The 13,089-nt window shown below is 40.1% G+C and overlaps 1 protein-coding gene across 7 annotated transcripts in view; it reads left to right on the forward strand.

The window, feature by feature from the left end:
- The window catches only part of LOC122774991 (thrombospondin type-1 domain-containing protein 7A-like), a 108,039-nt gene that overhangs the window by 82,142 nt on the left and 12,808 nt on the right, over positions 1 to 13,089 (forward strand). For all 7 annotated transcript variants that reach the window (XM_044034646.1, XM_044034649.1, XM_044034651.1 and 4 more), the window contains 5 exons: positions 257 to 398; positions 2,425 to 2,540; positions 3,734 to 3,851; positions 8,151 to 8,296; positions 9,321 to 9,495. In XM_044034646.1, the coding sequence (XP_043890581.1) occupies positions 257 to 398; positions 2,425 to 2,540; positions 3,734 to 3,851; positions 8,151 to 8,296; positions 9,321 to 9,495 (697 nt within the window). The remainder of the gene's footprint in view (positions 1 to 256; positions 399 to 2,424; positions 2,541 to 3,733; positions 3,852 to 8,150; positions 8,297 to 9,320; positions 9,496 to 13,089) is intronic.

A 13,089-nucleotide genomic window follows, 5' to 3' on the forward strand; every position in this document is an offset into this window, starting at 1 on the left:
TCATTTTCCCCTTCAACTCCTCGTCTGTGAAAGCAGTGACGGTGTAGAATTTGCAGCTGAAAAACATCCATCCAGTAATTTCCTGCTGGAAAAAATCAAATTCCACATCCTGGGAATCTCTCGGGAGCAAGAATGTCTCTACACAAGGAAGCTTAATTGAATTGTGGTGGCAGGAACATTCACAGTTACATGCTTTATTGTCCAGTAAATAAAAGCGTCAGTGTGACAAAAACTGATGAGTGTCTTGGTTTTTCAGCCGTGTACCAGAACCAACAGTCGGATCCGGACGGCGTACGTCCTGCGCTCGCCCAGCGTCGGGAGACAATGTCCTGAGACCACGGACAAGGAGCCGTGCAGCCTCAACCTCAACTGCTTCAACTACTTCTACAACATCACAGGTAAAGGAAACAGTTGCGGTTAGTTTAGGTTTGGTTAATATTCTGTCTGATGGTCGGTCAAGTTACAGGACACATCAAAGCAGCTCCTTCCATCCTTCCTTCCTTCCTTCCTTCCTTGCTTGCTCAGTCACTCTGTCTTCTTGCAGTCTCTCAGTCCTTAAACTTGCACAAACCTCAGCACAGAGACTTATTCTCAGCTCAGAGCAGCATCTGTGACAAACTTCATGATTTTGCTTTAAAAAGGATAAATATAGTTTTACAGAGAATGTTTATAAAGTGTTGTGCTCCCAAACTCCCAAACTTTCCTGGCGAGGTTTAGCGAGGGAAAACTTCCCCGGTGACCTTGACGGTTTAAATCCTGGTTATTTTACAGAAGGAGGGACATAAATCCGAGCGCCTGCGCTCGCTTACGACGCCAGTGTAAGACGACACTGATGGCAGCTGGATTTATTGGACTCAAGTGAGCGGCTTAAAACCCTCAATGACCTCTTTGCTGACAAAGTAATCATCTTTTATTGACGCTAACCTTGCTAGCGAGAGGCTAACTCCACCGACGGATTATTTTCAGGCGGCGGAGCTGGAGGAGAGGAGTGATTCGGGAAAATGAGCTGAAGTCAAACTCGCAGTGTGACGAGTGCAGGCTCCACATTCTGCTGAGTCATGCGGGCGTCGGGATTTGTATGCATGACACGTTCTTTGTCAGAGATCTGTTCAGATGCAGCGCGCCGAGGGAATGAAGTTCTGGTTTATGTCAGCAAAGTCGCTGGCGATTCATTCTGCTCCGTCAATGCTCTGCCCATCAAAGATTCATCCATGAAATAATCCATATTTAAGATTTTAAAAATCCTGCTGCACTTTGTAGGGATGCCTCAGGAACCACCACACAGGTCACATGATCGCTGCTCATAGCGTCGCTTAATCACATGACGTTAGCTGACACAGCCTCTACTCAAGGAGGCATTTATGGGATGCTGTCAAACTTGCTGGAAACATAATTACCAGTAAGAGCACAAGGAAAAATAGGTATTAGACGTTTTTTGCCTGGAAAATGAACATTTGAGTCACTTTGTGAAACCGCTCACTCTCCCACACCAAACCTCATAGAGAAAATCAGTGATTTTAACATCACACACAGGAGTTGTTGCTCCATCACTCAGTTCAAATGTCTTATTTTGTAAAATCCTTTATTTGGATTGACCTCAGTGACACAAAGTGACCACACGAGGCAGCAGAGGACCAGCAGCTCCTGTGTCCCTGTGAGCTAAAATCAGTGGTTTTCTCTCAGGACTTTGGTGTGGGAGAGTGAGTGGTTTCCTGATGTAAATGTGTGTCTAACAGAGCGATAAAGAGGCAAATATTATAGATATCAGCAGGTTTAGATTCTATCAGGTAAGTGTTTTGTTTAAAGGCTGAAATCAGTTTTTCTGTGTGTCCCTGTCCCTTATTTTAACCTTAACCTTAATTTAAGCAAGGAATAGAAATCTCTTCTTTTACGAAATACGGCGTAGAAAACACATGTACAGAGAGTAGAACCAATCAATTACAAGCAGCTACAACACTTTGAGCGTAGGTTTAATATTTTCCAGGGAGATTATACGTCAGACTTTATTATAAGTCAAACCAAGAATCAATAAACCTCAGATTGAAGTCGAGCTCTTGGTCACATTTATCCAGCTGGTGAAATGAAAGAATCAAGAGTCACATTAATGGTTTTACTCTGTGCCTCGTTAGGATACATTACTTTATTATGTAACAGTCGTGTGTGTTGTAATGTATCAAAGTACAAATACTGAACTTAAGTACAAAATTCACATATTTGTACTTGACTTTGTTATTTATAGTTACTTTTACATTTCCGCTTACTCTCTTTGTTCCTCATTACTGCCAAATAAAACCAGAAGAAGAAGAAGTGTTGGTATTATGGTCTGTATTTATATAGAGCTTCTAGTCTTGATGAGTCCAGTGTATTAGACAGGTGAAAGGGTGAAAGTGTGAATGTGACTGTGTTGTTTTTGCGTGTCCTCAGACTGGAGCACGTGTCAGCTCAGTCCCAGCGCCGTGTGCGGGAGCGGAATCAAGACGCGGATGCTGGACTGCGTCCGCAGCGACGGCAAATCAGTGGATATGAAGTTCTGTGAGGAGGTGAGCGCTCATGTGACTGTGTCTCTGTGTCACTGGCCGTTTCACAGGCTCAACAGTGAGCTCATGGATTTTGCTGCTCGATGGTCAAAGGTTCCATAATTCAACAATTATTAAAACATTCAGGTTCAGGGGTTTTATTACTGAGCTTCCCGGCTCCGCACGAACCCAGAGAACCAGCACGCTGAAAACATGGCTGCCACAGCAGGGACACAATGGAAATTAGATTTATATATAAAATTCATGACCTTGAGTATGTTTTTTTCTTTTTGCTATTTCATTTTTAACTGAAACTCAAGTTTATATAACAAATACTCTCCCACACCAAAGTCCAGGGAGAAAAGCAGTGATTTTAGCTTGCGGGGACACAGGAGCTGCTGGTCCTCTGCTGCCTCATGTGGTCACTTTGTGTCACTGAGGCGAATCTCAACAAAGGATTTCAAATGCAGAATTTTACAAAATAAGACATTTGAACTGAGTGATGGAGGCAGCAGTGGATCAACAACTCCTGTGTGTGTGTGTGTGTGTGTGTGATGTTAAAATCACTGATTTTCTCTCTGGACTTTGGTGTGGGAGAGTGAGTGGTTTTACAAAGTGACATAAACATCAGTTTCCAGGCAGGAAAAGCTCCAAACATACAGTGCCATGAAAAAGTATTTTCAGGTTTTGGATAATATAACAATAATAATAATAATATACAAAGAGTGACTCGTGCCTTTAATAATCAAACACATGGAATATTTTTGAAGTGTGGGCACAGATGTGAAGTCTAACTGGACTCGTCGCAGCTCTAATTCTTCTTAATATTACATCACTCATTAAGAGTTTTTATTGTGCCATCAGTCCCACAGCAGCATGAAATATTCACAAGCATTCCCACGCAGAGATTGTTCACCGTCGCTCCAGGCTCAGACTTTTATTCATTCATAACGCGCCTCGGCTTCCTGTGATTACAGCCGTCGCTCTGTGTCTGAGTCGTCCCCACAGCTATTTAACCCTCTTCATCATCATCTGCCTCATTCACTGAAACACATGCACTCAGGATTTTCTCTCTTTCTCTGCCGCCAGAACAAAAGGCTTAAGTGGGGAAAGAGCCGGTTTACAGGGTTGAGGGTCACTCGCTCGCTCGCTCACTCACTCACTCACTCACTCATTCACTCACTCACCCTTTCATTCTTCCCCTGAATGTGCTGCAGCTCAATCTGGAGAAGAGGTGGCAGATGAACGTCTCATGTGTGGTCGAGTGTCCCGTCAACTGTCAGCTGTCAGAGTGGTCGCCGTGGTCCGAGTGTTCACAGACCTGCGGACTGGAGGGTAAGAATCGTTAGTGTGAACACATTAATCCACGACACTGACACACAAACGCCTCACAGACACACAGACACAAACTTTGACTTGTAAAGCAGTTGTTTTGCGTGGAACTGAATCTTTAGTGGATTAAAAAGATGAGTTGACAGAGTGGTTCAGTCGATGGCCAGCTTTCAGCAGCTGTCTCTAAATCCACAGACTCCTCTGTTGATGATGAAAGATGAATGTTAATGTTTTCAGGGTTTTTTAAGTCTTTTTCACTTTGATCTACAGTTGGACATTGTTGCGCTCATGACTCTTCAGTGACGACACTCTCAGTCTGATGACGTCACATGTTAATATCGGCTCAGCTCGCTTGGAACCCCAAAAAAACACAAAAAGCAGGTAGCAGATATTTTCCTTAATAGAGAAACAAAAACAAAAAAACGAGCCAAGCCAAATTGAGCTAGAAGTGTATAATAAACAGACTTGTCAGACTTGATTTAAACACGTTCACATTAGCCAGGCTTTTATTTTGAAATAGTAACATCAGTGAGGTTACATTCGATTCAATTCAATTCAATTTTATTTGTATAGCGCCAAATCATAACATACATTATCTCAAGGCACTGTACATAGACAACATCAAGTGGGTTTAATGATTATTATTTATTGCAAACCTTTAATTTGTGGTCCTTTTGCTATGATACAATTCAGGGAGGAAACATATTATTTTGGAATTATTCAAAATGATCGAATGCCATATGAGTCTTTGTATCATGTTCATTTACAAATTTGGAAAAAGCCAAATCTATCTCTGCTTTCCTTCAAATATATATTTCATAAAACATCAGATAATCCTATTTAATGGGTTTTTGTTTTTTTCATTTTATGACACATTAATCATTTCTTTTGGCTTCTACCTGTTATTGTGTTTACACAAAATCCTCGAGGCCTGTGATGTATGAACAAACATTTTTGACATAGTAATTATAAAGAGACGTCTGTTTGACAACCTGGAAATTTGAAAACATAAAAAAAAAAAAAGATCATCCATCATTGCAATTTATGAACTTTGCCTCTGAATAACAAAAATCAATATTATTCTTTCACTAATGGCACAAATTAGAGTTAAAGACAAAAAATAATAATAAGACACACTGCTGTGTGTGTTAGCGACTCTGTGACAATGACAGGTGAAGGAAAAGTATTAAAAATCCAAATAAAACAACATGAGAGACTCATAATAGCTTAAATTCTTCAGTCAAATCCATTTTCCAGCTGAAAAGTAAAAGACAAAGCAAACATGAGCATTGTTCTTTAAACATGAAGTCTTACTGAAGCTAGCTGCTACTGACTAGCTGCTACTGACTAAGAAGCTGGTCGTTAAAACATTAGCAAATCGTTTCTAAGGTGCTAGCTGATAGTTGATAAGAAGTTTCTAGTTTCTAAGGAGTTAGCTGTTGTTTGCTAAGAATTTAGCTGCTACTTACTAAGAAGGTAGTTGCTAAAAAGTTAGCAGATCATTTCCAAAAAGCTTAACTGCAAGTTGCTAAGAAGCTAGCTGCTAGTGACTAAGAAGAGAGTTAACATTTAGATGAAGTTAGCAGATAATTTCTAAGAAGTTAGCGGCTAGTTGCTAAGAAGGTATTTGCTAAAAACCTATCCGATAGTTTCTAAGGAGCTAGCTGCAGGTTGCTAAGAATTTAGCTGCTATTTACTGAGAAGGTAGTTGCCAAAAACGTTAGCTGCTTGTAGCTAAGGAACTAGATGCTAGCTTGTTGGTAAATTTTAGCAGATTATTTCTAAGAAGCTAGCTGACAGTTGATAAGGCTGTCTAGTTGATATTTGCGTCAGCAGTAGCAGTAACAGTAAACAGTAGCAGCAGCAGCAGACGTCGGTGCGTCGCTGCATATTCCGCTCATGCATAAATGACTGTGAAACACAGAGAAGCTGAGAGTCTGCATACGTCAGTCTAAACTTCATCTTTGCCTCTTTGTGTTTGTATGAGGTGTTTGTGTATCAACACTTTTCTGTGTGTGTGTGTACGCGCATGCGCGTGTATGTGTGTGCATGTGTGCATGTGTGTGTGTGGCTGCTTGCTCAGCAAATCGAACTTGTGTAACTTTAAAAAAAGAAAGTCGCACATCAGACACTTTTGTTTCCCTCTGGAGAGAAGAAGTGTTTATTTAGAGGAGAGTTATTACAGTCCTGTTAAATGACTGGTGCAAATGTGTCATCATGTTTCTGCTGCTGCTGTTTACTACTGCTGCTACTGTTACCGTTACTGCTGCTGCTGCTGTTGCTACTGATACTGCTGCTGTTACTGCTTCTGCTGCTGCTACTGCTGTTACTGCTGCTGCTGTTAGTGCTTCTGCTACTGATACTGCTGTTACTGATACTGCTGCTGTTACTGCTACTGATGCTGCTGATGCTGCTGCTACTGTTGCTGTTACTGTTGCTGTTGCTGCTGCTGCTACTTCTACTGCTGTTCCTGCTGCTGCTGTCGTTAAATCACACAGAATAAGACGAAAGTTTAAGAACGACTCAGGGATCAACAGGGATTTTATTAAATATGATTTGTATGGAGTGTGTGTGTGTGTGTTCCTGTTTTTGTTACCTCTTTAGGACCTTGTCAGGACCAGTAGTCCTCATGGAGACCAAAACCTGGTCTTAATGAGGCAGAACCTCATTTCTGAGGAACTGGTTAAAGTTTAGGTCTAAGATAAGATTTGAATTGTGGTTATTGTTAAGGTGAGGGTTAGACATCGGTGGTGGTTGCTGGTAAAAAATTCTTAAATTCAAAAGCTTTGACCAACTTATCAGTCAATCAAAATCATGTGGACATAAAGCTGTTTTGCAAATAACTAATATTTATATATATAATATATTGATGTATATGTATATTCAAATGGCCTGATATTCATGGCAGATGATAAATGTTTGTCCTTTGCAGCTTTTGTTGCTCATTTGTGCAAAGTTTTGAGTGAAAATCATTAGCGCAACATTAAAATTCATGATGGTGCTGAATATAATCCAGCAGTGGTGGCACTGAATGAAAAAGAAACACTTGTGTGTGTGTGTGTGTGTGTGTGTGTGTATAAACTATATATATACTGTCTTTGTGTTTAGATTTTGTCTTCAGATAATCCAAGCATCAGTGTTGCCACCCTCTCAGAGGTGTTAGCAGCTGCTCCATGTTGGATCTCACAGTATTCATAGAGAATCTGATGATCGATGTGCATGAAAAAGCAATTTTAGTCGAGTGCACCAAGAAGCAATTAAGATGGAGGCTGGAGTACGTGTCGTATTTCAGGCTGTTTTTTTTTTTTAAACCTCCGCTCTGTGAGGACGAAGAGCTTCGCTCACAGGGAAAATAATTTCAAGCAAACTCCAAACAAACATGCATTTAAAATGAGTTGTTTACAGAGGAGCGTGAAGGACCGCTGTGCTCTTCACCACCGCGGTCACTGCATGTGTCACATGTGCTTGTATTTAGTTCATTGTGAGGGAAACACAACCACTTTACACCCCGCGTAATCATATTATGTGTGGCAGAAATGAAAACCTCCAACAGTGCAGGGAGAGAAAGAAATCACTCCACATTTATTACTGTGTTGTGCTGCTAAAAGCACAGGAGCCCAGTTTCAATAATGGCAGCGAGAAGTCGACTCTAGTGCTGTTGTTTCTTTGTTGAGTGGTACTTTAATGTTATTTTATGTAAATGATATTGAAGAGTGTCATCTGCATGATGCTATCATGTTACCATGGCAACATCAATCATGTAAACTGGGAGTGTGGATTATAAGAAGTCATAATAATAATGAGAATATAATCTCTATTTACAGAGTCATAATGAAAACAATATATTAAGTGCTTCATGTTTCTGTGAGATTATAACTCACACACTGATCTACAGTAAGTGTATCATAAATACAGACTGTGCCACGCTAACATAGACTGAATCACAGGCTACGATGCAAGCATCAATGTGTCATCAGCCGCAACGCAGGTTAGCTACGACATCAGCTATGTTATCAGCTGTGACACACGTTAGCTCATCGTTAGCTCATCATTAGCTGCAGCTCAAGATGCCAATGTCGTCAGTCATCATGATACAAGTCATCAACATCATCAGCTGCGACGTAAGTTAACATAAGCTATGTCATTAGCTGTGGCGCAAGTTAGCAACATCATCTGTTTATGTTTACTTAGAATCCAAATCCAAAGAACAAGCAGCGGATCCCACATACCAACATTCTGTTTACGTCCGTAATTATAATAATTATAATATTAATGTTGTCTCCTCTCTTGTGCCCTCTCCAGGTAAGATGTGGCGGCAGCGGTCGGTGGTTCAGGCCTCTCAGGGCGACGGTCGGCCCTGTCCCTCTCAGATGGAGCAGTGGAAGCCGTGTCCGGTCCGACCCTGCTACCGCTGGCAGTACAGCGCCTGGTCCGAGTGTCGGGTGGAGGTGAGTCCATAAATCCTAACATTATACGGCGACCCGGAGTCGTTAAATATAACTTACAGCGTCGGCCTCTGTCAACTGCAAGAAATGCATCTGTGAGCTTCAGCTGAGATCAATGCTCACAAGAGTTAGAGCCAAAACGTGGAGTTTAGACCAAGGAAATCACAGTCTTTAGTATTGATGAACAATTTGACTGAGTCTATACTAATGAGAGATGGACTGTAAAAATCAACCTAATGCTCCTTTAATGCTGATACTTTACTGTGAAGACGTTTCCTGGCTGCTACGCTGCTTTAATTTCATAGAACGTTTATAAAAGTGGACGTAGAGTTCTGGTTCTCCTGAGGACACTAATTGTGGACGTAAAAATATAGTGAATAAGCACCAGGGGGAAACGTTACCAGCTGGAAAAAGGAACTATGCTTATTGATTGACTCTCATTTGATTTGAATGGACATTTCCCTGAGGAGTTAATGGTCTTAATCACATGTTTTAGCTCTTCTGTTGGTGATTATAGAGAACGGGTCATTATTTGGCAGTCAGTCTTTTAGCAGATGTATAGAATAGCTCATTATTTGGCAATCAGATTGTTGGTGGAAGTACAGGGTAGCTCACTCTTTGGCAGGCAATTTCTTGGTGGATGTATAGAACAACTCATTATTTGGCAGAAAGTTTCTTGGTAGATATGTAGAACATCTCATTATTTGGCAGGCAGTTTCTTGGTAGATGTATAAAACAGCTCATTATCTGGCAGGCAATTTCTTGGTGGATGTATAGAACAGCTCATTATTTGGCATGCAGTTTCTTGGTGGATGTGTAGAACAGCTCAGTATGTCCGATTCTGGCTTCCGACTATAGATGAAACACGACATCATTTGACAATGATCTCAATGTAACATGTTTTGTTTGTATATGATAGTCTTAACCAGAACTTAGTTTCCTGTACTGTTAGGTTGATGTAATTGATCAATCTCCTCTTTCTTGCTTTTCTTCTTGTTCTTCTTCTGTGGTGTTCATGTCCTGTCAGAGCGTGGTGTGTGGCCACGGCCTGCGATACAGAAACCTGTCCTGCTTCGTGTCAGACGGCTCGGGTGTGGACGAGGGCGGCCTGGTGGACGAGGAGCTGTGCACCAGCCTCGAACTCGCAGTCGATGGTGACAAGCAGATCACACTGCAGGAGGCGTGCACTCTTCCCTGCCCAGGTAACAACACAGTTCCACAGGCCACTATTTAAAGGCCACTTTTTCAACCTCAATTATGCAAATTTGCAGTATTCTCCATAATCTGGGCTATGTCACTAAATGCCAACAACATTGGCTTTTTTTCATTGCATTATTATTTTTTGTGTAGTGTCACTTTAAACAAACAAACAAACAAAAAGAAACTACCCTCTTAGAACCTTAAGTGCAAAAAATGTCCCATTCAAAGAAATTGCTTGTTAACAACAGTTGTTTTCCACTTTCAGTAAATTTGTTTTCTAAACTAACATCAGTCCTGATCATAATAAGGAAAGGAAAGCATCTTTTTTTGTCATTATACTGGTCTTGCACAACGAAATGTCAAGGTCAGATGGAGGGTTGCGCGGATAATAATAATAATATAATAGTCAGTATTCTCAGTAAAGGGTTCCGTTGGCCATTACAAGAAAACATTGCCACCTGCTGGATTACCAGGAAAACTACATCCATGCTAAACAGAGAAAAATTAGCCAAAATTAAATAAAACAAATTTGCCACAAACTCAGATTGAATGTACTCTTTAACAACATGGAAAACTTGTTTTTATTTACAAAATGTTTAGAATTGGTTTTAATTGTACATTTTTGTACTTAACGTTCTGAGTGTAACTATTTATTTTTTGTTACTAAGTGTAAAAGGAACGTATACTAAAATTTTAAAATAAACTTCAGATCGTATGCATTAACACAGACAAAATCATCCAAAATAATATTGTGTGATTAAGAGTGAAAGGTTGCTAAGGTTATGTGAGGTTTAAAAACGGTTGTGTGCAAACACAAAAACTGTAAATTGCTGGATAACAACACTTCAACACTTCACTTTCAATTAATTATTTGAATAATTTTTATCAGTCCTGATCATATTAAAAAAAAGTATTCTCAATTTAGCGTTCCTTTGGCCGTTAATAGTAAAACACTGCCACCTGCTGGATTACTAGAAAATTACATTCATGCCAAATAGATTTAAATGGTTCAAAATTACTCTAAATTGTCTATCCATCCATCCATCTTCTACCGCTTCATCCTCCACCAGATGGTCGTGGGGGGTGCTGTGCCAATCTCAGCTGACATAGGGCAATAGGCAGTGTACACCCTGGACAGTTCATCTCGTCCATCGCAGGGCCACACACACAGAGACAAACAATTCACTCTCACACTCAATTTAGAGTGTCCAATTTACCTAATCCCCATATTGCATGTTTTTGGACTATGGGAGGAAGCCGGAGAACCTGGAGAAAACCCACGCACACACGGGGTTAACATGCAAACTCCATGCAGAAAGGCCCTTGTTTACACCAACCCTGTGGCCCCATGCTGAATTGTAGAAAAATTTAAAATGTGAGGACCTTAGAATGAATGTATAACAACATGGAAAAGTGTGAATAGAAGCAGAATTATTAAAAACCTCTACATCATTGTTATTGGTTTGGCTAATATTTTGTATCTCATTGTCCCTGAATAATATATATGCAGTCAAACAAACAAACAAAGGCAGCGATAAGGAAGGAAACTATTTCACTGACAGTGTGTTGTTTACTTCAGCTCCTGTTTGTTTGTTTTTTTCTTAAATTAACAAAGGTATGAGCACAAAAAACCCAACACAAAAATGCATTTCACGTTGCAGAGCAGCCTCCAGGTTCACGCAGAGAAACACACGAGTGCATAACACAGTGGAAACCTATCAGCAGCTCCATTTATATCACAGAGCAGCCACTAAAATACTTTTGTTATAAGGTAGATTGTATTATCTGATAGCACTGCAGCTCGCTGTCTGTTCCTGACCCGAGAAATCAGCTGTAGCAGCTGAAGGACTTCACCTGAAGCCACAACAAATGGACGACATTAAAGCAGATGCTTTTTCCTTTTAATGCAAATTCAATTTACTGGCAGCTTCTGTATTTTCGTTGCCTGAAGACAAACAGGAACAGGGAGCATCACTGTTATCTTCTACACTCACAAGTTTTACTGTCGTCCTGTTAATATTTTGGTCTTTTTAAGGTGGGGTTTTGTGGTTGGGTGAGGTGGTTATCACTGGTGCCACACCGTAAGAAGTTTTATTGTTTGAATCCCAGTTTGGAAAGGATTCATTCTATGTGTAGTTCATATTTTCTCTCTGTGTTTTGTTTATTTGGAGACTTTACATTGACTGTAATTTGAAAAAGGGAGTGTTTTGTCTCTGTATGTTGGTCATGTGATTAGCTGTGCAGATTCCACCTATTCATACCTGCACTCGATTTAAATGACTTGATTAAGCACATGTGAAAGTCAAAACATGACTTCCCAAACCAACACGTGACATAATGGTGTGTTGACACTTTACATCCATGCCAAACAGATGAAAATGGGTCAAAATCATATTGAACAATAAAAACTTTAAATGTGAGGCCATGACCTCAGAATGAATGTATAACAACATGTAAGACATGTTTTTATGCTCTAACAAAAGCGGGATGAAAAAAAGAGTTTATAATTGGTTTCAGTTGTACATTTTTGTACTTAAGGTTCTGAGTGTATGTTAAAAGTCAAAGAAAAATAACATTTTAAAATAAAAAGAAGCAGCTAAGCTAAGCAGTAAAAGCCTAATGAGCAACTTAACTGTTATTTCTTCAGTCATTGTGTAAAACTCATGAGTTAAATGTCAGTTCACCCTTTAAACAACAATGATTTAGTCTCAAATTCAAATTAGTGACAATGCTCTTGTTTTTAGAATTGATTACGTAGAAAAAACAATGAACAGAATAGATAACTCCCGTTTTGTTGTTGTTGTAATCTGGATTAAGTGTGGTTTTTTTTGTCTCTAATCTTGTAAAATGGTGTTTGTTCTCTTTGTTACGCCTCGCTCGTCTCCCCACACCACCAATGTGATTATGACTCCATTTACTCTAAATTAATCTCAGACAGAAATAGTTGTTAAAAATAGAATATTTATGTTTTTCATGTATTTACATTCAGTGTTTGACCCGGGGTCTGCAACCGCGAGAATCACAACACCCATTTTTGATCTAAGAACTACAAAAAGAAACGGAACAAAGGATAAAAAAACACTGGCACATGTAGGCCTACCTTAAATGAAACCACGGAACTTTGTAGATCTATTTTTAGTCCTTTCTACGGTGGCCTGGAAGTACGAACCCTTTTTACAAAACATGAACCACTAAGCCCTGGACGCTGTGCTCTGGCCGGGTCTCTTATCCCGCATGTGATGTTTTGTGCGGATTGGTCGATTCAATTTGAAGTTAAAATGCACTTCCTGTTAAGTGTGGCTGACTTCCTGGGTGCAGGTCATGGCTTGCAGACGTGTTGAGGATGGGCCCTTGGTCTCACGTATCAAGTGATAAACACCCTCAGACGTGTTTGTACAGTTACGGAACTTTGTGAAACAACAAGATGGACACCAAATCCAAAATGGCCGACTTTCTGTTTCGTCGAGGTCATGGTCCCAGTAGGATATTTTGTTCGCCTTGGGCCGAACCACGTTCCCACCAAATTCTGTGAAATTCGGCGCTACTGAGCCATTTTGCATTGGTATTACGCAATAAATAATTTTATTGAATTTTTC

The sequence above is a fragment of the Solea senegalensis genome, linkage group LG9 (assembly GCF_019176455.1).
Source record: "Solea senegalensis isolate Sse05_10M linkage group LG9, IFAPA_SoseM_1, whole genome shotgun sequence".
In the NCBI taxonomy this organism is placed as follows: Eukaryota; Metazoa; Chordata; class Actinopteri; order Pleuronectiformes; family Soleidae; genus Solea; species Solea senegalensis.